We start from the raw sequence: 26,238 nt of genomic DNA on the forward strand, positions 1-26,238 counted from the left end.
AGAGAGAGAGAGACAGAGAGAGAGAGAGTGAGAGATGAAAAGGGCGAAAGAGAAAAATGTGGAGAGAGCGCGAGAGAGAGAGAGAGAGCGAGAGAGAGACTACTCCCAGTCTGTGTCTAGCATCCCAATCAGTTTCCTTCAACCTTCCATCTGGCCCCAGGGCCAGCTTCAGCCCAGGCTTCATCGCCCAACCTTCTCCCTAAACCATAAGCTAATCACGGGCCAACCTCCAGCTCATAACCCCTGTCCACAGCAACTCGAATGAGTCTTTAACTTCCTAGCTCATACCAGCACTAGCCTCCCTAGCGTAATTTTTCTGGAGCTTCAGTCCCAGTCCCATTTCCACACAGTGTCAGTCTTCCAGGCAGTCATGCAGTAAGTAGTCAGTCATTCTGAGGGCTGGGGCTGATGCCGGGGCTGTGTAGTGGCAGGTCTTTGGCAGTGCTGTGTCTCTGCAGTGAGTGACTGTGCCAGTGGTGCCAGAGTCTGATGAACTCAGTGCAGTAAACCGGTTATGTTATTAGCCAGAGTACCAGCTGTAGTTCACTTCACTTATACTGATGAGGAAGGACACACACATACACACACACACATACACACACACACACACATACACAGACACCACAATAAGACAGAGATTAAAAAGTGGTCTATCCCTCATCCACCCTCTCCGTGAAGCTCCTGGCATCACACAGTCCCTGTCTCCGTATCCAATATGGCCGCCATAAAGATGCAGTCATTCAGTTCTCCAGCCAGTGAATGGAGGTGCTGTTCAAGGCTGAAAGCCCTCTTCATCCCACTCTCCTCTCCTCTCTTCTCAATGGCGACTGCTGAGACAGACTGGTCAGGTCATGTGGGGATCCCACTGACCGTCTGTGTGTCTCACTGTCCACTTAGGCACAAACATGGTTGGCATGGCGAAGTAGATGTTGAGTGTGTTAGCTGTAGGGAAAAGACAGGCCAGACAGTGGTGAGGGACGCCATACTGTAGATAGAATCATTTTTCTCCTGACTTTAAAAACCATGTTATTGAGAAAATACTTATTTTGCGAGAGAGACAGAGAGAGAGAGACAGAGAGAGAGAGAGAGAGAGAGAGAGAGAGAGAGAGAGAGAGAGAGAGAGAGAGAGAGAGAGAGAGAGAGAGAGAGAGAGATTCTACTCCATGTGTAGGTTTTGGAGTGGGGAAGCTGCAGCTGTATTCAAATTCCTGCAAAATGATGTAATTGGCTAGAATGAGGTAGTCTGCGTTTGTGTGTGTGTGTTTGTGCCAGTGAAGAGAGCCCAGTGTGTGTGGAGCAGACCAGGCCAGGAGACAGCAGTGGAGAGGTGGGAGAGCCATACTTACTATTACAGCAGCTCTGGTCAACACAATAGTTATTATTGAAACACCTTTGTGTCTGTTCGAGACAGATCAGTGTATCACTGTCACCATTGTCAGATGTACCGTATATCTCTAGGTTTATGGACATGTTTGGTGCTGGGTTAAATAGGAGTGGTATGGTACTGACTAGCGTCCTGCCCAGGGGGTGTACTTGTACATCAAGCTGCCTCACGCTACAGAAACAGGATGGGCTCAGGCCGTTCTGGCTAGGACAAGGCAAATTACTGACTACTGTAGTAGGGAGGTGTGGTGAGGTAGTACTTTACTGTAGTAGGGATGTGTGGTGAGGTAGTACTTTACTGTAGTAGGGATGTGTGGTGTCATGACGTTGCCCTCTTTGGGTAGAGCAAGCCCTACCCCCCTCTCCCTGTCTCCTACACCCAGGCTGCTGTGGTCAGCGAGAGGTCGTAAATTCCTGGAGGAGATTATCTCCTCATGGCCACAGTATAGAGACAGAGTGAATTTTCATAGAGAACAAAGACATTTCTTCCACCTCATAGAACTTGAGTTCCGAAAAACATTTATGTTCTGGAGAAGGTATAAAAGATCGGTGAAGAATCCAGCTACGAACTGGTCCGTTTGGTACAATTTTGTGAAACTCATGGGAGACAATACGGCCACATTACCATAACACTGTTTATATAATAGCCTCAGATATGAGGTTTACATCTAATTGTTGTATAAGATGAATGAGTTTGGATGATACTGTTTGTGGAATTGTGTAATGTGATTTTGGACTGTTTAATGAAAGAAACTCCAATTCCCTTTGGAGTTTAACTAAATCAGAGGACCGCCCACGAGCACAGTTATGGTCAGGCATCCTGGGACAGGCCTTTTTCTGCTCTCCCGAATAAAACCCCCACTGTGAGAATTTCTCAACAGACCATGTTTCCCTCAATTACGAGAGGACAAAGGTTGCAGACCAGCTTACCTCTATAACGAGAGGGCCAAGGTTTGAGTAGATGGCTGAATCTTTTAACCATACCACGTGGTTAAACTCTTAGACTATAGATACCGACAGAATAAGAACAAGTCTTTGATATTAATTACTAGTCTGCAGCTAGGAATTCGGTATCATTGAACGCGAAGACCAACAACCGCCAAAACATCTATCCATAACGACATGAATGAATGTCACTCTGAACTATCCCTTCTGACCACGACAGAGAGAGAGAGAGGAAGGACGCTCTCCAACAGAAACAAACTTTTCAACAGAGACCCCGACGACACACTGAGCGTAAATATATATATTGATTGCAATTGTTCCCGAATGAGTGAGCGTTCATGTGCAAAGGATTAGCATTTCAATTGTTATAATTATCAACTGTGCGTTGTCTTAACTCAGTCGACCCCCACTTCCCTTTTGTCTAACAAGCCGCCATGCCGGTTTATCCCACTAGGGCACATTCCCCTATCATTTCTTGTAACCATATTTACTTTGTTTGTTTGTGTGCACTTCTGTGATTGTTTAGTTAGTTAATAAATAAATGATTTTAAGACAACTGATGTATGGATGACTCATAGTGAAGACTGCGCTCGTGCAGATAACCAAAAATGTACGACGTTGGAATGAGACTAACGTGAGGTAAAGAAGAATTCATTAATCAGAAGACTATTGATCAGATATGAAAATATCTGAAAAGTTATATTAGGAAAATTATAACTTTAATCAGAATATTTTTCTTGGTTCCCCGACTTCCTTTTTAATTACAGTTACATGATTAATCAGTTTAATCGCGTAACTAATTACAGAGAATCTTTGATATAAACTAAAAGTCTTAATTTAATGATAGTAAAGACACGACAGTGGTGAGGTAGTACTTTACTGTAGTAGAGGTGTGTGTTGAGGTAGTACTTTACTGTAGTAGAGGTGTGTGGTGAGGTAGTACTTTACTGTAGTAGAGGTGTGTGTTGAGGTAGTACTTTACTGTAGTAGAGGTGTGTGGTGAGGTAGTACTTTACTGTAGTAGAGGTGTGTGTTGAGGTAGTACTTTAGTGTAGTAGAGGTGTGTGGTGAGGTATTACTTTACTGTAGTAGAGGTGTGTGTTGAGGTAGTACTTTACTGTAGTAGAGGTGTGTGTTGAGGTAGTACTTTACTGTAGTAGAGGTGTGTGGTGAGGTAGTACTTTACTGTAGTAGAGGTGTGTGGTGAGGTAGTACTTTACTGTAGTAGAGGTGTGTGGTGAGGTAGTACTTTACTGTAGTAGAGGTGTGTGGTGAGCTAGTACTTTACTGTAGTAGAGGTGTGTGGTTAGGTAGTACTTTACAGTAATAGGGGTTTGTGGTAAGGTAGTACTTTACTGTAGTAGGGGTGTGTGGTAGGGTAGTACTTTGCTGTAGTACTTTTAAACTTGGACAAAACAGAGATGCTTGTTCTAGGTCCCAAGAAACAAAGAGATCTTCTGTTGAATCTGACAGTCAATCTTAATGGTTGTACAGTCGTCTCAATTAAAACTATGAAGGACCTCGGCGTTACTCTGGACCCTGATCTATCTTTTGAAGAACATATCAAGACTGTTTCAAGGACAGCTTTTTTCCATCTACGTAACATTGCAAAAATCAGAAACTTTCTGTCCAAAAATGATGCAGAAAAAATTAATCCATGATTTTGTCACTTCTAGGTTAGACTACTGCAATGCTCTACTTTCCGGCTACCCGGATAAAGCACTAAATAAACTTCAGTTAGTGCTAAATACGGCTGCTAGAATCCTGACTAGAACCAAACAATTTGATCATATTACTCCAGTGCTAGCCTCCCTACACTGGCTTCCTGTTAAGGCTAGGGCTGATTTCAAGGTTTTACTGCTAACCTACAAAGCATTACATGGGCTTTCTCCTACCTATCTCTCTGATTTGGTCCTGCCGTACATACCTACATGTACGCTACGGTCACAAGACGCAGGCCTCCTAATTATCCCTAGAATTTCTAAGCAAACAGCCGGAGGCAGGGCTTTCTCCTATAGAGCTCCATTTTTATGGAATGGTCTGCCTACCCATGTGAGAGACGCAAACTCGGTCTCAACCTTTAAGTCTTTACTGAAGACTCATTTCTTCAGTGGGTCATATGATTGAGTGTAGTCTGGCCCAGGAGTGTGAAGGTGAACGGAAAGGCTCTGGAGCAACAAACCGCCCTTGCTGTCTCTGCCTGGCCGGTTCCGTGGTAGGGTAGTACTTTACTGTAATAGGGGTTTGTGGTAAGGTAGTACTTTACTGTAGTAGAGGTGTGTGGTGAGCTAGTACTTTACTATAGTAGAGGTGTGTGGTAAGGTAGTACTTTACTATAGTAGGCATGTGTGGTAATGTAGTACTTTACTGTAGTAGGCGTGTGTGGTAATGTAGTACTTTACTGTAGTAGGGGTGTGTGGTAAGGTAGTACTTTACTATAGTGGGCGTGTGTGGTAAGGGAGTACTTTACTATAGTAGTCGTGTGTGGTAATGTAGTACTTTACTATAGTAGGGGTGTGTGGTAAGGTAGTACTTTACTATAGTAGGCGTGTGTGGTAAGGTAGTACTTTACTATAGTAGGCGTGTGTGGTAAGGTAGTACTTTACTATAGTAGGCGTGTGTGCGATCAGGATAGAGTACTCAAATCCCCAGTTCCAGTCATGAGGAACCCTCTCGCCTCACGCCGTGCCTCATGAGAGAGCGAGAGAGAGAGAGCTAATACACACACACACATACACACACACACACTGTAAATCAGTACCAAATGTCCCATTAGACAATTCCAGGGGGCAGGGTGTGTCTCTAAAGCACATTCTATTAGAAACAGCTGCAGCCCTAGAAGGGTGTGGCTCAGAATGTTCTTGAATGTGTGTTTCTCACTGCGCACACACACACACACACAGCTGGTACTCCATGGGGTAGGACATTAAAGGTCTGATTTAGATATTTTAAGTGAGTGTTAAGGCTGGGAGTGTTTTTGAGTTGAGATACTGTATACTGTTAAAGAATGTGTGTTGTGTGTGTACCGAGAACACTGCTGAGTCACCTTCAGTCACAGTGGGAGGCAGGGACGGATGGAGGAAGATGAAAGGAGAGAAATAACAGAGTTGAAGGATGAAGGGCAATTGGATGAGGGGTGGGAGAGAAGAGGGAGAAGAGCGAAGACAGGGAAGGGTGGAAGAATCTCGTCTTCTTCCTCATGAATTAAATATATAAGATACGGGGCTCCTCCCCCTGCTTTACTGATGAGCTTCTAAAGCAGGAAAAGGAAATGCCAACAGTTACTGTAGTTCATTTTTGTTTATTTAGAAAAATACAAAGTGTTTGTATTCCTGATTCCATATATGGTCATGAGTCAAATAATGCTTAATGAGAGCATCATCAGGAGTAATAGCAACACTTTGTATTTTCTTAAATGCAAACTGACGATTACTCAACAACAACACTCAAATAAGTGCAATATGCATGTGAAATGGCTCAGACATATTATGCTGTAAAATTTTCTTACAAAAAGAAAAATATGCTCTCTTGTGTGACTCTCATAAAGGAGGTGTGTCTACTTCTCATTTCCCACACCTGGCTCTCACAAGCTATGTTTCTATTAACTTGTCCAGTTATTTCGTTTTTCTTAGAAATTTAGAATGTTTGCGACTATTTATTTATCCGTTATTTTACCAGGTAAGTTGACTGAGGACACGTTTTCATTGGCAGCAACGACCTGGGGAATAGTTACAGGGGAGAGGAGAGGGATGAATGAGCCAATCATAAACTGGGGATTATTAAGTGACCATGATGGTCAGATTGGGCATTTAACCAGGACACTGGGGTTAACACGCCTACTCTTACAATAAGTGTCATGGGTTCTTTAATGACCTCAGAGAGTCAGCCGTTTAAAGTCCCATCCGAAAGACGGCACCCTACACAGGGCAATGTCCCCAATCACTGCCCTGGGGCATTGGGATATTTTTAGACCAGAGTGCCTCCTACTGGCCCTCCAACACCACTTCCAGCAGCATCTGGTCTCCCATCCAGGGACTAACCAGGACCAACCCTGCTTAGCTTCAGAAGCAAGCCAGCAGTGGTATGCTGCTGACTATTGCTTGCTGGGGTGCGTTTCCATTGAACTATCTTGTGTCGATTTAAAAACAGGTGGACATGAAGATGCCACAGCAACAAACAAACAAAAAAACTTTTTTGCAAAAACCTACAATGTCGAATAAAATGTTTGTGGTTGAAGTGTTTCCGTTGCCCATTAAGTCACATTGCGCATGAATAAAAATATAATTAAATATAGAGTGGAGCTTATAGTTACGTGATGACCTTATATGTATGTACCTTCAAAGGTTTTCGCAAATCATAATTGATAAAAAAAATATATATATTTCCATCATCATTTTATCACAAAGAAAGTTCGACAAAATAAACACCCACCCTTGTCAAATGGGTAAAAATTTTGTCGATCTTTTGAAAATGTCTCCTATATCAGCTGTTTCCAGTACACGTGTCGCAATGTCATAGCTTTTGTCGAATAAACCTGGGCCAATGGAAACCTGTTAAGTATCTCTCTGTAGCCCTGGAGGCCCATTAATCTGTAGTAAGCTCAACACAGGGTCATTGGCCAATTCATTCACAATTTTGGCTTTAGCTTGCTTATATAGAGCGGATACTACCTGTTTTCTGAAATGGGGGCGAGAGGTGGAAGTGTGTTGGCAGCTGCATAGGCTATTCTCATTGAGCAGTGGTGACATACTCTCTCTCTCCATCGCCATTGTAATCTACTGGGAAGCCCTAATTTTCCCTAACTGGAGATGTAAATGATGATGGAGTATCCTGGTTTAACGACTCCACCACTCGCCATCGCACAAAACTAGTTCCGGGCTGTTATAGTGATTGCAATGTGCACATAGGCTCTAGTTTTCTATGTATTCATTTGGATTCACAGTGCAGACCGAACCGAGGTCCCTGTACCCTTACACACACACACACACACACACACACACACACACACACACACACACACACACACACACACACACACACACACACACACACACACACACACACACACACACACACACACACACACACAGTGACATGTTGGCTGTTTTGCCAGTTTGATGAAAAGGTTCTGGGACCGACTGTTATATTTACAGACTCTCTGGAGGGTGGCAATCAATCTACTCCTTCCCGTCCTCTTCATCTATTGCTATCCCACTGCTCTCTCTCCTCCTTACCCCTCCCTCTCTCCATCCCCCCGTCTTCCTATCCTGGAGGTTTTGAGATTTATGATCTCACAGCTCCTATCTGACCTTGTTCATCTCTGAGTCTGACTTTTTCTCTCTCTCTCTCTCTGTCTCTCTCTCGCTCTATCTCTCTTTCTCTGTCTCGGTCTGTGTTTTTTTTTCGGTCTGTGTTTTTTTTTCTCCGTTGTCTGGACTAACTACCTCACAGCAGAAGAGACTTAAAAACTGCAGACCTCACTGGAACTTAACGTTCCTCAGACCCAAACAGAACTGTAACACAACCTAACATCACCAGCTAACATATCACACCTAAAGTATTGCCACCTAACTAGGTCTCTCTCTTGGAGAAGATGCTCAAACATCAGCGCACTTTGTGGTAAATATACAGAAGTGACTGTCTCATCTCCAACCTGCCCTGAACTGTCTCTGGACCTCTGCTGGCAGACTGTACCATAACACAGTGTTATGTAACAGAGTTATGTGTCTCAGTGTAACCTAGCAACATAATAGACTTCCCTATGGACACCCACTCTACTCTGTCACTAGTCTACAGGTTGTCCGGGTCACCTGAGCCACAGGACTAATGTAAACTCTGTTTGTGTATGTTTCAGGTGTCTGGTATCGTGGGCAGGGCGGATGTCTTGGCCTGCATGCTGTTCCTCCTGGCCTTTCTCTCCTATGTTAGGTAAGAAAACCCTAACACTCTCTCTCTCTCTTTCTCTCTCTCTCTCGCTCTCTCGCTCTCTCTCTCGCTCTCTCTCTCTCGCTCTCTCTCTGTCACTACTCTGGGGGGTGGATTGTGTAGTTTTTTAAAACATTTTCTCTTTACTTAATAGCACTCCCTCCTCCCCCTTCTCTCTCTCTCTCTCTCTCTCTCTCTCTCTCTCCAGGAGTGTGGGTGTGTGTGGTTCTGGTTCTGCAGACTCTCTGCCCTCCACGGTGTCTGTGTGGGCGCTGGGTGCCAGCCTGCTGCTGGGCACCTGTGCTATGCTGGTCAAGGAGACGGGCATCACCGTCTTCGGGGTGTGTGTGCTCTACGACGCCCTGGTGCTCTGCCGCAAGCCCCTCCTCTTGTAAGTCCACTGTGTGTGTGTGTGTGTGTCTGTGAGTGGGTGTGTTAAGATGGCTTGATTGCCTAAGAAGCCCTTTGTCACTGTTGTCAGCTTGTGTGTGAATGAGCTGGTTATATGTAATTAGCTGTATGTGTGTGTTGGAAAGAAACACATCTTCGTGTGTGTGTGCACACTCCACCCAGGTCATTTCAGTATTCCTACAGACCAGAGTTCCTGTTATTCTCTCCTAACTGTTGACTGTTCTCCTAAAAGCACGGTTGGACCAGCCAGTTAAGTTGGCGCATCAGCCATCTATCGAGACAGAATAACACGTGTGTACAGTAACAGCATGGCCAAATGTTGGTATGAGAATGTCCTGGTTTCTGCATCTCTGGGGTGTATATTACAGAGGGTTGTAAACACAGGATCAGACAAAGGGAGAGACGGGTGAAAACTACTGCTACGTAGACAGCTTTGTGTGTGTGTGTGTGTGTGTGTGTGTGTGTGTGTGTGTGTGTGTGTGTGTGTGTGTGTGTGTGTGTGTGTAGTCCACCCTGCCAAAGCCAGGTCCTGATGTTTTGTGGGCCTCCACCCCATGCAGTGTTGGAATGTGCTGGAATTAGCCTGTGTTCAGTGGGCTGGCCTCTGATAACACATTAGAGGGTTTAACAGTGGGGGGGGGCGTGTGTTTTTGTGTGTGTGTATTAGGGGGTTATGTTAGGGCAACTGCCCCAGGCATCTGTCATTGAGTCGTGTGGCTGTGGGACTTGAGTGTGTCTGGGTGTGTGTGCGTCACTATCCATGTGTGTCTCTGTGTGTAAATGTGTCCCTTTAGTAGTTGGATGTTTTTTTTTGTGTTTGCTCATCACACCCCGTCCTGCCAGGAATTTACTCTCGGTATCGTGTCCCTCTAAGCCATGTCCTGTGTCTTGTTTATGTCTTCCTCTGGATGGACACCTCTTAATATGACAGTGGAGAGCTCAAACTGTGTGTGTTTGCGAGTGCTACCACGGAGCAGGCTGACAGACAGCCCTGGACTACAGGCCTCTCATAGAGACTCACTGCTAAGCCTCTGTAATAGCCTTCCGTACTGTTGTAGTATTACAACAGCTGTGCTGGTCTGATAGTGAATGAATGAGTGCACCACTAACCCCTACTGTGGGCTGATGAATGGTGTATAGCGCTACTGCTGCTACTTACTTGTGGCTTGCTTTTTCTCCCTGCTGCTCTGGACTATTGTTCTGTTCCCAACACACACACACACACACACACACACACACACACACACACACACACACACACACACACACACACACACACACACACACACACACACACACACACACACACACACACACACACACACACACACACACCCGAACAGCCGTGTTTGCCTGCTGCCAGGCCTGGCTGTGTGTTTACATGGCACAGCAACATGCCTCTGCGTCTCCAGCCAGAAAACACACACAAACTGCACACACAACTTCAATTCCCTCCAGCCACCAGAGAACGCCCAGAGTTATGTCCACAATCAGGCACCATGTCTGGGCCACTACCCTGATCTCTGCTCCCTGTCCTCAGCCACCAAAACCGCTCCTGGCCCACAGTCTTCTCTTCGTCCCCTCTTTCATGTGTTGAGCTCCATACCTTCAACCACCGGCACTGCAGCCTTGAGTCATACCCCAAACCAAGCACTGATGCTGGGCTTGGACTCTCTCTCATCCCCTCCAGACCAACATCATCACTAGTAGCATCTGCTACTCACCTCACACCAACCTCACCACCATCTCTGGGGTGTGGCTATGACATCACAACACGATGGAGAGATTAATGGAGATAGAATGAGAGGGGAAGGAGGGAGAGATTAATTTGTGTGGGGGGAGAGGGTAAGAGACAGATGTGAAAGAATAGTGTGTGTGTGTGTGTGTGTTCATGCGTTTGTGTTTTTGTGTAATCCTTTGCAGTATGTTAAAGCTCCACAGACAAGCCCAGAGCCCTATCAGTGTCTCAGCCAGTGGTGACAGGAACTCTCTCTGAGGGATGGCGTGTGTGTTAGTGCAGAAGAAGGAATCTCTAATTTGACCGCACGCACATCATATTTCTTCTCTGAAAGCCGATCTGCCATGGGGCCTGCGGTGGGGAGACCTCGGACTCTGTGTGTGTGTGTGTGTGTGTGTGTGGAGCTGTGATTTGTGAATGAACCCAGCAGAAAGGGATGGAACAGAAGAGAGTTGTATGTGTCTGCTGTGAGCTCCACAGGCCCTGTTAGAGGGAGAGACAGAGAGTGTGTGAGCTCCACAGGCCCTGTTAGAGGGAGAGACAGAGAGTGTGTGAGCTCCACAGGCCCTGTTAGAGGGAGAGACAGAGAGTGTGTGAGCTCCACAGGCCCTGTTAGAGGGGGAGACAGAGTATGTGAGCTCCACAGGCCCTGTTAGAGGGAGAGACAGAGAGTGTGTGAGCTCCACAGGCCCTGTTAGAGGGAGAGACAGAGAGTGTGTGAGCTCCACAGGCCCTGTTAGAGGGAGAGACAGAGAGTATGTGAGCTCCACAGGCCCTGTTAGAGGGAGAGACAGAGAGTGTGTGAGCTCCACAGGCCCTGTTAGAGGGAGAGACAGAGAGTGTGTGAGCTCCACAGGCCCTGTTAGAGGGAGAGACAGAGTATGTGAGCTCCACAGGCCCTGTTAGAGGGAGAGACAGAGAGTGTGTGAGCTCCACAGGCCCTGTTAGAGGGAGAGACAGAGAGTGTGTGAGCTCCACAGGCCCTGTTAGAGGGAGAGACAGAGAGTGTGTGAGCTCCACAGGCCCTGTTAGAGGGAGAGACAGAGAGTATGTGAGCTCCACAGGCCCTGTTAGAGGGAGAGACAGAGAGTGTGTGAGCTCCACAGGCCCTGTTAGATGGAGAGACAGAGAGTGTGTGAGCTCCACAGGCCCTGTTAGAGGGAGAGACAGAGAGTATGTGAGCTCCACAGGCCCTGTTAGAGGGAGAGACAGAGAGTGTGTGAGCTCCACAGGCCCTGTTAGAGGGAGAGACAGAGAGTGTGTGAGCTCCACAGGCCCTGTTAGAGGGAGAGACAGAGAGTATGTGAGCTCCACAGGCCCTGTTAGAGGGAGAGACAGAGAGTATGTGAGCTCCACAGGCCCTGTTAGATGGAGAGACAGAGAGTGTGTGAGCTCCACAGGCCCTGTTAGAGGGAGAGACAGAGAGTATGTGAGCTCCACAGGCCCTGTTAGAGGGAGAGACAGAGAGTGTGTGAGCTCCACAGGCCCTGTTAGATGGAGAGAGAGAGTATGTGTATGAAGGCATATAGAGAGGATGAGGAGAGGGAGAGAGTATTCATTGAAAACACACTCTTTTCCGGCCTCTCATCTCACTGTACTGTCTTTGATACTGGTGCCAAGGAACAGGAAATACGGATCACCTCAGGAATTCAGCAAGGAAGATCCAATAGCATTTCCAGCCAAACCCCTACGTTTCCTCTCTCCTTCTCTCTACCTTTCTCCCTCTCTCGCTCTTATCCTCTTTCACTCTTTCCACTCCCTCCCTATCTCCTTTTCTCTTTTCCCCCCTCTCCCACTCTTCCCTCCGGTCGCCCTTTCTTCTGGGCGACCGGAGGGAAGAGTAGCTGTCAACATGCATTAGATATGCGTTGGAGATAGGTTAGTGATATGTGTGGGGGTGCGTTAGATCTCTCCCCACGCCTGTCCCGTGCCTGGCTCTTTGATATGCTGGGAAGATTTAATAGATGCTTATTTAATTTGGGCCTTAATTAAACACCATCAGCTGTTCATGTATCTACAGGCTGGACTAACTGATAGAACTGAGGGAGGGAGTGGGAGGGAAAATAGAGAGAGAGAGAGAGCGAGAGGGAAGGAATTAAGGAGGGAGAGAAAGATGGAGATAGTATGTGAGCCTGTGTGTACGCTATGTAATATTTGTGTGTGTGTGTGTGTGTGTGTGTGTGTGTGTGTGTGTGTGTGTGTGTGTGTGTGTGCGCGCGCACTCGGTCAACTATCTGTAATGAGAGCCCTTGGGCCACAGCTCTCTGGCCTGTTTGGAGACCTGTCACTGATAAGCAGGGTATATGAATGGTGGGAAATCCTGCTCATCGCTCATGGAGCAGTACTTGCTCCAGCACTCCACGTTCTTTCCAACCGCTAAAAACCGCTCCACGCTCACAGGACAAAAAAACTGACACCACAAATTCGCTCCGTTCATTTAAACCACAATTTAACCATCAACCCATCTATTTTTGTGACGACATGGACCTACTATTTGGTTGTGGAGTATTGAAACCAAACCATATGATTGGAATGAAAAGTACTTTAAATGAACATGAAAAGGGGAATGTAAGAAGCCCTCATCATTTCAAATAGGCTACAGGTCATATTAAACAGCATATAAACACGCTAAATAGGTCAGGCGCAAAGACAGGGAACCTAAGAAAGAACGGAAATTAATTATTTTGGCTATATTATATCAAGTCTATAACCTACAAAGAAATACATTGTGAAGAACTTCCGAGTGTGACACAATAGGCTGGTAGGGACATAAAGCTCTCCGCATTTAAACAACATTTTGTATAAGACTGAGGAAAAAGGGGAAGAAGCTGTGCTATCGTAAATACAGTATCTTATGCATTCTAAATTACCACCCATTTGGAAAATGAAAATGCAATAAATATTTACTCTGAGCTGTGCTTCGGTAGGTTGGTGGTAGATGAAGGCCGTGTTGCCCAACCGAGTCTTTTGAAGAATGTCTCTGGTTGTCAATTGGATAGGTTGTAGTAACATCGTTGTGTGGTAGACGGTACACTCTGTCTGTTCCTTCCTAACCTGCGTTTGCAGCTGCTGTTGCTAACTCAACGGCTAGGAGGTATCACTTCTGTAGTGAATAAGAGTTCAAAGTTCATACCATTCGCAACCAAAGCTCACGCTGATGTTGGCTTCATTCTGTAGTTATTATCTGAACTATTCTGACATCGGACCGTCGTCCTACATCCTCGTAACAGGAGGTTATATTGTCGTCAAGGACTTATATAGGAAGGGAGAGGAGGGCGTTTGAAAAGGTTTATAGCCCATGTTCCTTCACAGGGGCTGGCCACTGATTGAGCAGAGCCCTCCCTGTCTTATGAAAACCCAAATCTCACATTTTAGAAGCTAAAATCACATTTCATCCCATCACGAATAATTTCATATTCAAACATTTAAATTGAACAACAATTCCATGTGAATTCGATAAACTCTACATTGGAAAGTCTACACATCAGAGTTATGTCATCTTATCATTGATGAGAATGTTTCAGATGACAACCGAACTGACATCATATTCATTAAGTACCACCGCATATGTTCCATTGGTCAGATTACCAGAATACAGTTAATTTCCCCCCACCTTCTGACGTTCCCAGAATCTCTATGTTAACCAAGGGTTTTGCAAATGTAACCTCAGTAGGGTAGAAAGAGGAAAAAGGGGGGAAGAGGTATTTATGACTGTCATAAACCTACCCCCCAGGCCAACGTCATGACAGTGGTATAAGGTGATTTGGTAACAAAACGGATGGCACTGTGATAGACTGCATCCAGTTTGGTGAGTCGAGTGTTGGAAGCTATTTTGTAGATTACATCGGCGAAGTCGAAGATTGGTAGAATAGTCAGTTTTACGAGGGTAAGTTTGGCGGCATGAGTGAAGGAGGCTTTGCTATAATAGAAAGCCGATTCTAGATTTGATTTTGGATTGGAGATGTTTAATATGAGTCTGGCAGCAGAGTTTACAGTCTAGCTAGACACCAAGGTATTTACAGATGTCCACATATTCTAGGTCAGAACCGTCCAGGTTGGTGATGCTAGTGTGTTATTGTGTGTGTGTGTGCGTGTGTGTATCTGCTGTATTTATGATAGTGTGTGTTCGATTGGAGGCAGTGACTGTGTCCCCCAGAACTGTCAGTTGAGTTTCTTGTTAGGCTTGATATCTGTGGCTTTCCGTAGGAGGGGTTCTGTTCCCCCTGCCTTGCTTGTTCTCTTATTAAAGACACCTCTAATTGACAGAGGAACACAACACAATTTCTATTGTGGCATTTATTATCTCTCTCTCTGTGCAACAGCCTCAGAGGAATCTTTGAAGTCAGTGCATGTGGTACAATTATCCAAAGGGATTTTGTTGGTGTGTTTTCACTGTTTTTATGTGTGCTTTAAAAAAAAGTTGGTTTTGAAAAGATGTTGTTGATGATAATGATGATAATCAAATAAGAGTATCAAATATGTCCCTGAAGTCTGTGTGTGTGTTTGTCCTTGTGTAAATGTGTTTTGGAGAGATGTTTTTTTTATGTTTCTGTGTGTTCTTTTGAGATGAAATCATTTGAAGATTCTGTTTGCTCAGACAGAACCCTTTGAAATTTCCAGAACGTGAAGAAGCCTCTGCAGAGAGTATGTCTGTCAACATGAAATGGAGCGCTGGAGATAATGTGTGTGTGTGTGTGTGTGTGTGTGTGTGTGTGTGTGTGTGTGTGTGTGTGTGTGTGTGTGTGTGCGCAGCTAGGTAGCTTACATGACTCTTTAGGCCATCAGGGTAGGTCTAATTGGGAGAGCTGCTACATGTTTTTCTGTAGTCAAATATGGAGATTGACTTGAACAGCTTACTCACGGACCTTTAGCTAATGCTATAGTGTGTGTGAGAGAGTGTGTTTATGTGTATGCCTGTCTGTGTATGAGTTTGAGTGTGTTTTACTCAAAGCCTAACTCGGCTCTAATGCTTTTTAAATGGACTTGAACATTTGACATTTGCCACATTAGGGGAAAGCATTGTGTTACAGCTGGTCAAAGCAATACAATACTGTAAACCCTATCTGGTCTCTACACTGTGATACATCACCCGGCTAATCTTTAGTGTCCATGCCTCCACTGCCTAATGCCAATGCACTGTTGCACAAAGACATTAACTATATGTAGTGAAACTCTTTACTGGCAGTAGAGAGATTGTTTTGTCCCACCAAACATTTTGAAGGCAACACATGTTATTTTTGGCATCAATTCTAGCTAACTACTGTACAGATTACTGACAGTGTAAAATACGGACAAAGAGGTTGAGAGAGGGAGGTAGATAGGGTTATTTGATTGCAAATACAGACCCCTTGACTCTTTCCACATTTTGTTACGTTACAGCCTTGTTTTATAATTGATGAATTCTCCTCCCCAATCTACACACAATACCCCATAATAACAAAATAAAAACAGTTTTTACATTAAAAAAACAAACATTTTTGCACATTTATAAAAAATAAACTGATATATCACATTAACATAAGTATTCAGATTGTTTACTCAGTACACTGTTGAAGTACCTTTGGCAGCGATTACAGCCTCGAGTCTTCTTGGGTATGACCCTACAAGCTTGGCACACCTGTATTTGGGGAGTTTCTCCCATTCTTCTCTTGAGATTCTCTCAAGCTCTGTCAGGTTGCATGGGGAGTGTCACTGCACAGCTATTTTAAGGTCTCTCTAGAGATGTTCGAAGTCCGGGCTCTTACTGTGTGCTTAGGGTTGTGTGCTTAGGGTCGTTGACTTGTTGAAAGGTGAACCTTAGCCCCAGTCTGAGGTCCTGAGTGCTCTTGAGCAGGTTTTCATCAAGGATCTCTCTGTATTTTGCACCATTCATCTTTCCCTCGATCCTGACTAGTCTCCCAGTCCCTGCCGCTGAAAAACATCCCCACAGCATGACGCTGCCACCACCATGCTTCATAGGAATGATGCCAGGTTTCCTCCAGATGTGACAATTGGCATTCAGGCGAAATACTTCAATCTTGGTTTCATCAGACCAGAGAATTTTGTTTCTCATGGTCTGAGAGTCCTTAGGTACCTTTTGGCAAACTCTAAGTGGGCTGTCATGTTCCTTTTACTGAGGAATGGCTTCCGTCTGACCACTCTACCATAAAGGCCTGATTGGTGGAGTGCTGCAGATATGGTTGTCCTTCTGGAAGGTTCTCACCTCTTCAGAGGAACTCTGGAGCTCTGTCAGCATGACCATCTGTTTCTTGGTCACTTCCCTGACCAAGGCCACTTTTCGCCCGATTGCTCAGTTTGGTCGAGCGGCCAGCTCTAGGAAGAGTCTTGCTGATTCCAAACGTCTTCCATTTTAGAGTGATGAAGGTGTGTTCTTGGGGATCTTCAATGCTGCAGAAAGTTTTTGCTACCCTTCCTCAGATCTGTGCCTCGACACAATCTGTCTCGGAGCTCTACGGACAATTCCTTTGACCTCATGGCTTGGGTTTTGCTCTCACATGGACTGTCAACTGTGGGACCTTCTATAGACAGGTGTGTGCCTTTCCAAATCATGTCCAATCAATTGAATTTACTACAGGTGGACTCCAATGAAGTTGCAGAAATATCTCAAGGATGATCAATGGAAACAGGATGCACCTGAGCTCAATTTCGAGTCGCATAGCAAAGGGTCTGAATAATTATGTAAATAAGGTATATCTGTTTTTTTTTCTTCATAAATTAGCAACAGTTTCTAAAAACCTGTTTTCGCTTTGTCATTGTGGTGCATTGTGTGTAGATTGATGACGGAAAAAAACAAGTTCATAAATTTTAGAATAAGGCTGTAACGTAACAAAATGTGGGAAAAAGTCAAGGGGTCTGAATACTTTCCGAATGCAATGTATATACACAGTGACACACCATCCACTTTAGCATATAACCTGTGGAGTGTCAAGTTTAAGAATATATGGACTTGAGAATAATCAGTCATGCAACTTTTATCACTGTTCTTATTGAAGTAAATTTCCTTTGAATGTTTTCCTTTTCGTTAAATAAAAGCATGTATTTATATGTTAAAACAGAGAGATTAGAGAATATTTTACATTTGAATTTGATTGAGGACATCCGGTAAATATTCATAATTGTGGTGTTACTTGACTATCTATGATTTGTAAACGTATTACCTGTAATATTGCGAAAATAAAATTCTTCCTCATCGATGCATGTAGGCAATATTGTGTGACATTGTTAATCAGTCTGTGTGAATGACAGGAGAGATGATCAGAGGGGCAGAGTTTTTACTACCATAGTTAGGACAGAGGCAAAAGTATGGATAGAGTTTCTCAGCAAAGGTACAGCCAGTGAAAGAGTAGATATGAGAACTGGCCTCCACATCATAAAAGGAGACCTGACCTTACTCACAGTCCACAAACACCCCCACCTTCTGCGGTTTCTCTCTCAGTCTTGATAAGTCATTTCTTTACATGGCATATAAATGAGTGATTTTTACCAAAGAGAATTTAACCCAAATAATGTCACTACTTTAAATTAAGAAAACAAGAGAATACATCAAACATCCTTGCAATCTCTCTACTCACCTGTTTGTGGCTATTTTCTTTGTTCCTTCTGTCTGTATTATTAAAAGTTGTTCAAGTTGAGCGTTTTAAGAGATTTCCAAAGAGTTTGAGTTAACCCTTTATATGGAGGAACTCTCTCTCAAGTGCCCTTAGACACTTCAGAGGCAAACGTTAACAAGCGTTCAATTATAAGATTCGCTTGAAATCTGTTTAAAACAGGACATGTACTTTTTTTATAAGATCGTTTTTTCTTGAGTGTTCAACTTTAAAATGTTCCTTCAAATGTGCATTACCAGTCCTCCCTGTATGATATTGCTGTATAATGTTTACTGCACTGTAAGGTTGACAGGGATATTTGACTGTATAATGTTTACTGCACTGTAAGGTTGACAGGGATATTTGACTGTATAATGTTTACTGCACTGTAAGGTTGACAGGGATATTTGACTGTATAATGTTTACTGCACTGTAAGGTTGACAGGGATATTTGACTGTATAATGTTTACTGCACTGTAAGGTTGACAGGGATATTTGACTGTATAATGTTTACTGCACTGTAAGGTTGACAGGGATATTTGACTGTATAATGTTTACTGCACTGTAAGGTTGACAGGGATATTTTACTTTTTCGATTGAGCACAAGGTTGAAGTGTTATTAGATTTTATGAAAGGGGTTCAGAGAAATCTGCAATGTGATGTACTTTATGCATTAGATCTATGAATTGTCACGAGGTTATTTGTTTATTGTGTAAAAATCAATGTATTTTTTGTATTCCCTCCCTCCTCCCCCTTCACTGTAAACTGAGTCAGTGTCTGTGTGTGGGTGACTGAAAGGTGGATGGATAGGGACTGGTGGTGCCTGCTGAGTGATGGAGCTGCCATCTCTATGTTACTCTATGGGTATTAGATTACTGTGCTGTCACTCTGCCTGCCCAGCTGCTCACACAACAACACGCCTGGACAGACCGGCAGAGATAGAGACCCCTCTCTCATCAAATCTTAATGACCTGGGGTGTGAGTGTAATTATGCCTTTGGAGACAATGTTCTGTGACTCAGCACAAATTGACTGTATCACACCCAGAGGAAAAGCGAGAGAGAGAGATTTGTTTTCGTAGCTCAGTGGAGCATCTGCTTAATGTATCTTCTGGACGCTCCTAATTAGCGGCTAGGGAGCCTGTGTGTACATAGCTCTCAAGGATTTATGAATATGAGTATGTCTCCCTCTGCACTCCCCTCACTCCTTATCCTCCTATGCCTCTTCCTCTCTGCTCTCCCTCTCGATATCCTTTCTTAGAGGCGTACTGTGGTCCAACCACTCTATGGAGCCGAGTTGTTTGTTACTTCAGTGGTAACCCTAATACTATAACTCACACACACCTCTTTAGTGTACCCAAACCAGGCCCTGAGTTGCTTAGAGTTCTCTGGGCAGTGAGGTGTCATTAGTCATTGATTAGAGATGATGGTTCACTCTGGCAGATAATTGAATTCTCGTTTGGCCTCTTGTTTTAGAGAAAGCCTGGGTCCAAGTTAAATGAAGCCAGTAGGCTCATTTAAAAAACAATGAGGCCAAACAGAATTAACTTTAACACACTGGCTCGGCCTCGTTATCGACTGATTAGAACAGAGTGTGTGGTCTTACTGTAATGCTTTTACTCTTGGGGTAGACATACAGGAAACCACTAACTCTACCTCAACACCCACGCTTTGCTGATCTCAGATTTGACTTGTAATGCTGCCGACTCAGCCTCAAGTTCAATGCTCCAACATTTTTCTCTGCTGCACAACCACACAATGTCCACAATGTAAGTTCAGTTATTGAGTGTGTGTGTGTTATTCAGTTTGTGCAATACAGGAGTGTTTGCATATATCTGATTTTGTAATGGTTGATCACACCCTCTGTGCCTCTACCTTTGGCTGATCTACAGTGCATTCAGGAAGTATTCACACCCCTTGAATTTTTCCTAATTTTGTTGTGTTACAGCCTGAATTTAAAATGGATTCATTGAGATTTTGTGTCACTGGCTTACACACAACATCCCATAAACTTAAAGTGGAATCATGTTTTTAGACATTTTTATTATTTAATAAAAAATGAAAAGCTGAAATGTCTTGGGTCAATAAATATTCAACCCCTTCGTTATGGCAAGCCTAAATTAAGTTCAGATGTGAAAATGTGCATTCAAAATCACATAATAAGTTGCATGGACTCATTCTGTGTACGATAATAGTGTTTTAACGTGTTTTTTTTAATGACTACCTCCTCACTGTACCAACCAATGTGTGTGTGTGTGTGTGTGTGTCATTATTTATGTGTGTGTGTGTGTGTCATTATTTATGTGTGTGTGTGTGTGTGTGCATGCGTGCGTGGTCTGTGGTATCTGCAGAGTTACTAATGAAGGGGCTGTTCTCAGCGCTGGGCCTCGGTATTAATAACCAGCAGCCAGAAATAGAACTGAGTGCTATTAACATGCTAATACAATCAGCATGGAGCCCTGTCCGTTTCCCTAGCAGCCTATTCACTACCACTCTGGTACCACACTGCCTCTCTGTAGAGCATCATTATCCTACCTATACAGGTGTGTGTGTGTGTGTGTGTGTGTGTGTGTGTGTGTGTGTGTGTGTGTGTGTGTGTGTGTGTGTGTGTGTGTGTGTGTAGGGCCGGGACGACACCAGATACTCGCTAGTATCGTGGCAAGGAAACAAAACACAAAGCAGATTTAACTTCTTCAGGAAAACCACTCTAATTTGAAAAACACCAGTATGTTGTCATCACTGTAAGGGGTGCGTATCTGGTGGCATGGAAGTCAGACGCAGGAGAGCAGAACTTGATCATAGCCGGAGCAGTTTAATAGTAAAACCAACGGCATAAGAAATACAAAGTATGGGCACAATAACCCGACACGCACCAGACAAAGCTAAATGTGCACAAGCACTTACAATAAACAATACCACACAAAGACATGGGGGGGAACAGAGGGTTAAATACACAACACATAATGAGGGAAATGAGAACCAGGTGTGTGGAACAACGAGACAAAACAAATTGGAAAATTAAAAATGGATCGGCGATAGCTAGAAGACCGGCGACGTCGACCGCCGAACACCGCCCGAACCAGGAGAGGCATCGACTTCGGCAGAAGTCGTGACAGTGACATTTATTTACACACAGCAGGTTTTTAAAGGACCAAAGAGTTTGGTCTGCTTCGTGTTTGCCATGGAAAAAAATATTGCGATACTGGTTTCGTCACAGCCCCAGAGAGAGTGTGTGTGAGTCAGTGGAGGCTGCTGAGGGGAGGACGGCTCATAGTAATGTCTGGAACGGAGCGAATGGAATGGCATCAAACCATGTATTTGATACCTCTGCACCCATTCCGCTCCAGCCGCCACCACGAGCCCATCCTCCCCAATTAAGGTACCACCAACCCCCTGTGGTGTGTGTGTAAGGTTTCTTGTTAAAGCTGTTCGTGTAGATGTGAAATGATGGAGATTATAACATAAGTGGGTTATGTTGGGGAAGGAGAAACTGAGTGAACCTTGCAGTGGGAGGGGGGAGTGTGTTCAGATGATTGCCTACCTGCTGGCACTACACCATATAGGACGTCAAGCAGTGTGCACTTACCACAGACATTATACTGTAGAGGGACGTTCGAGTTAGACGGCACATAACACCACCTACTGTGACTGCCTACATGGATTCTGTAAATAGAACTCATGCCTGAGTGAGATGATTGCAAAAGTATAGATCATATAGGACCCCCACCCCCAAGAAATCTGCTGGTGATATAGAAAGGGAAACAGACAGGAAGGGGTCTTCATGCTTTAGCCATCATCTAACTCAAGCCTCTGAGTTCTATCTATGGAAGACATACTGTAAGCGCAGATGGAAACATGGAGAGAGAGAGACAGAGAGAGAGAGAGCAGAGGTCAGGATCAGAGCTCCTGCATTTTTCAGCATTTTCTTTAAAAAAGATAGGTTAGGAGTTAGATAAACTTGGATTTTTTGTCAGGAACACATACTGGATTCTACCCTCTTCAACATAACCCCTACTTCAAATCAAAACTTAAAACCTACAACCTCATTTTGGACGGAATTACGGAATCACCTGGAAAGTTCACAACAACCAAGGATTTTTTACCCTATACAGCAAATTCTCTGGAAAACAACAGAAACCTGAAAACACCATCCAACCTGGAACTGAGTGAGTAATGTTTAGTCTGAAACAATATTTTATTTCCAAAAGCCAAGAAGAAAAATACACAACATTACTTTATAAGGACTGAATTCTAACATAATTCTGCCAAGCTTGATACAGCTTCAACTAGCACTGACGTGTCAAGTGAGAGGTGTCAAAGCTCATTAGCCCAACAATGGCAGGAGAGTCACACAGTCTACCCCAACCAAATGGAGAGGCCTTAGAAGCTCCCTCCCGCTGTTCAGAGGTAATTAAAATACAGTACCCTTTGCATGTAAAGAATGATAAGGCAAGAAAAGACCACAAGAAGAAGCTCCTTATGGAAAATCAAGAGACACTTTTTGCTGACTATTACAAAAATGGGAACATCAGCAACCTCATCTTCCACACAAACCATCCCCTGGCATGGCACAGTGCTATATTAGCACACTACCCCTTTGTTACGAGAGGGGGGATTAACGAGGGGTGGAAACTCAGAATACTTGATAACGAGGACTCTGAGTTAAGTAATATAAATATCTATAAATCCGGATCAGTAATGGTACAGAATAACCACAAACAGTTTCAGCTGGACTTTCACCTAATCAAAGAATTAGCCCAGCAGGAGAAGCTCTGCCTTGATAATGATACCCCCACACAGAGCGGGTCAGACCAGACCTCTTCATTATGTAACCCCACAGATGAGCAACCCCCAGTGGAGAGTCAACCTCCCAGTACAGATTACCACTCCCTCATTGAAATGAAGGACAAATTCACCCAGCTGGAGGTAAGACAGGTGGAGCTGGAACAGCAGGTGATTACACTTCAGTCAGCGCAGACCCAGACAACAGTCCAGCACAACAACAGCCCCTTAACCAGACCCGGAGAGCTGGAGGTGGACAGAGACATATCTGCACTTTGGACAGTGGTGAGACAAATACAACAGGAGAAAGAGGAGCAGAACAGAGCACTAGAGGAGAGTATCAGACTGCTGGTGGAGGAGAGGTTGAGGGGGATGGAGGAGAAGTTGATGGGGACGGCGTGTGACAGAGAACAACCCACTAGAGAGGTGGCCACCCCCACAGAGAAGCCAGCAGAACAGCCCACTTCAGCACCCAACAAAAGTCTCGACACCACAGCAGAACAGTCCACACCAGACCCTGAACATAGAGTCGACACCACAGCAGAACAGTCCACACCAGACCCTGACCATAGAGTCGAAATCACAGCAGAACAGACAAATGAAGAACCCCAAGCCCAGAGGCTCTCACCCCCTCTGAGCACCCCCCCTGTCAGCCACCCTGATAGCCCTTTTGACAACCCCCCCACACCCACTGAGGACAAACACAAGACACAGATTGTACTACTTATGGACTCAAATGGGAAATATATAGAAGAAAAAAAACTTTTTCCCAAACACAGTGTGTCTAAACTCTGGTGTCCAAACACCCAGCGTGCCCTCGACCTTCTGTCTGAGGCCAAACTAGGCTCACCCAGCCACATAATAATACACACAGGCACAAACGACCTGAGAGCACTGCAGGAAAGAGTGGCCACAGCACTGAAGAGAGTGATTGAAAAGGCTTCTTCTACTTTCCCCAACGCACAAGTGGTTATCTCCACCCTGCTACCACGAAAAGACTTCCACCCTGCCACAATACAGCGGGTAAATGCAAGTATTTCCCGTGACTGTGCCTCAAAACCAAACGTTTTCCTGGCCCACCACTCCACCCTGGACTTGAACAGCCTCTATGACCAGGTCCACCTCTACAAGGCAGCAGTGCCCACCTTTGCCCGAACTCTAAAGGACATCGCTCTCAAACGTATCCCCAACACTTCACACAGGAGCAACAGATCAATAGACACCCCATCCAGACCAGCGAGACACCCTCCCAGATCTGCAGGACCCCCCCCTGGACCTACACATAGAGGACCCACGCCAAGAGGAATTACATCCAGACCACAGTACACCCAGACACATCCACACCCCCACCCCAACCAATCAACACCCCCCCACGTCAACCATGCCCACACCCCATTTAGGCCCACCCAGGTCAGACCTATGCCACTCCTGCCCACCCCATGCACCCCACCCCCGCAAAGAGGGCCTCAACATGGAAGCCACACATACGCCCAGGTAGTGAGCGGGCAAACAGTCCCAACCCCCACTCTCACACTCGCCGAAGCCAATGGCATGTACCAGATGCTCAGCAGGCTCTGCTCACACTTACTGGCCTGAGGCCAAACCACGACCAACAACATTGGACACTCTATGGAACAAAAAGCCTTCACTATATTATCATGGAATATCCAAGGCCTGAGGTCATCTGCCTTTGGCCTAAAGAGCAGAAACCCGGACTTCACCAAAGAAATCGGTAATACAGACATTGTCATCCTGCAAGAAACCTGGTATAGAGGAGACGGACCCACTGGTTGCCCTCTAGGTTACAGAGAGCTGGTAGTCCCATCCACCAAACTACCAGGTGTGAAACAGGGAAGGGACTCAGGGGGTATGCTAATTTGGTATAGAGCAGACCTAACTCACTCCATTAAATTAATCAAAACAGGAACATTTTACATTTGGCTAGAAATTCAAAAGGAAATTATCCTAACAGAGAAAAATGTCCTCCTGTGTGCTACCTATATCCCCCCACTAGAATCCCCATATTTTAATGAAGACAGCTTCTCCATCCTGGAGGGGGAAATCAATCATTTCCAGGCCCAGGGACATGTACTAGTCTGTGGCGACCTAAATGCCAGAACCGGACAAGAACCTGACACCCTAAGCACACAGGGGGACAAACACCTGCCTGGAGGTGACAGCATTCCCTCCCACATATGCCCCCCTAGGCACAACTATGACAACATAACCAACAAAAACGGGTCACAACTCCTGCAGCTCTGTCGCACGCTGGGTATGTACATAGTCAACGGTAGGCTTCGAGGGGACTCCTATGGTAGGTACACCTATAGCTCATCTCTTGGCAGTAGTACTGTAGACTACTTTATCACCGACCTCAACCCAGAGTCTCTCAGAGCGTTCACAGTCAGCCCACTGACACCCCTATCAGACCACAGCAAAATCACAGTCTACTTAAACAGAGCAATAATCAATCATGAGGCATCAAAGCCAAAGGAACTGAGTAACATTAAGAAATGCTATAGATGGAAGGAATGCAGTTTGGAAACCTACCAAAAAACAATTAGGCAACAACAAATTCAATCCCTTTTAGACAATTTCCTGGGTAAAACGTTCCGCTGTAATAGTGAAGGTGTAAACTTGGCAGTAGAAAATCTTAACAGTATATTTGACCTCTCAGCTTCCCTATCAAATCTAAAAATCTCAAATAGAAAACCGAAGAAAATTAACAATAATGACAAATGGTTTGATGAAGAATGCAAAAATCTAAGAAAGAAATTGAGAAACCTGTCCAACCAAAAACATAGAGACCCGGAAAACCTGAGTCTACGCCTTCACTATGGTGAATCACTAAAACAATACAGAAATACACTACGGAAAAAGAAGGAACAGCATGTCAGAAATCAGCTCAATGCAATTGAAGAATCCATAGACTCTAACCACTTCTGGGAAAATTGGAAAACACTAAACAAACAACAACAAGAAGAATTATCTATCCAAAATGGAGATGTATGGGTAAACCACTTCTCCAATCTTTTTGGTTCTATAACAAAGAATAAAGAGCAAAAACATATACATGATCAAATACAGATCTTAGAATCATCTATTAAAGACTACCAGAACCCACTGGATTATCCAATTACATTGAATGAGTTACAGGACAAAATAAAAACCCTCCAACCCAAAAAGGCCTGTGGTGTTGATGGTATCCTCAATGAAATGATCAAATATACAGACAACAAATTCCAATTGGCTATACTAAAACTCTTTAACATCATACTTAGCTCTGGCATCTTCCCCAATATTTGGAACCAAGGACTGATCACCCCAATCCACAAAAGTGGAGACAAATTTGACCCCAATAACTACCGTGGAATATGTGTCAACAGTAACCTTGGGAAAATCCTCTGCATTATTATTAACAGCAGACTCGTACATTTCCTCAATGAAAACAATGTACTGAGCAAATGTCA

General features: G+C 44.5%; 1 protein-coding gene across 1 annotated transcript in view; it reads left to right on the forward strand.

Moving 5' to 3' along the window:
* LOC139393271 (protein O-mannosyl-transferase TMTC1-like) overlaps positions 1-26,238 on the forward strand; it is a 115,543-nt gene that overhangs the window by 5,194 nt on the left and 84,111 nt on the right. The window contains exons 3-4 of the mRNA XM_071141774.1: positions 8,183-8,256; positions 8,462-8,644. Of these exons, the coding sequence (XP_070997875.1) occupies positions 8,183-8,256; positions 8,462-8,644 (257 nt within the window). The remainder of the gene's footprint in view (positions 1-8,182; positions 8,257-8,461; positions 8,645-26,238) is intronic.

The sequence above is a fragment of the Oncorhynchus clarkii genome, chromosome 33 (assembly GCF_045791955.1).
Source record: "Oncorhynchus clarkii lewisi isolate Uvic-CL-2024 chromosome 33, UVic_Ocla_1.0, whole genome shotgun sequence".
NCBI lineage: Eukaryota > Metazoa > Chordata > Actinopteri > Salmoniformes > Salmonidae > Oncorhynchus > Oncorhynchus clarkii.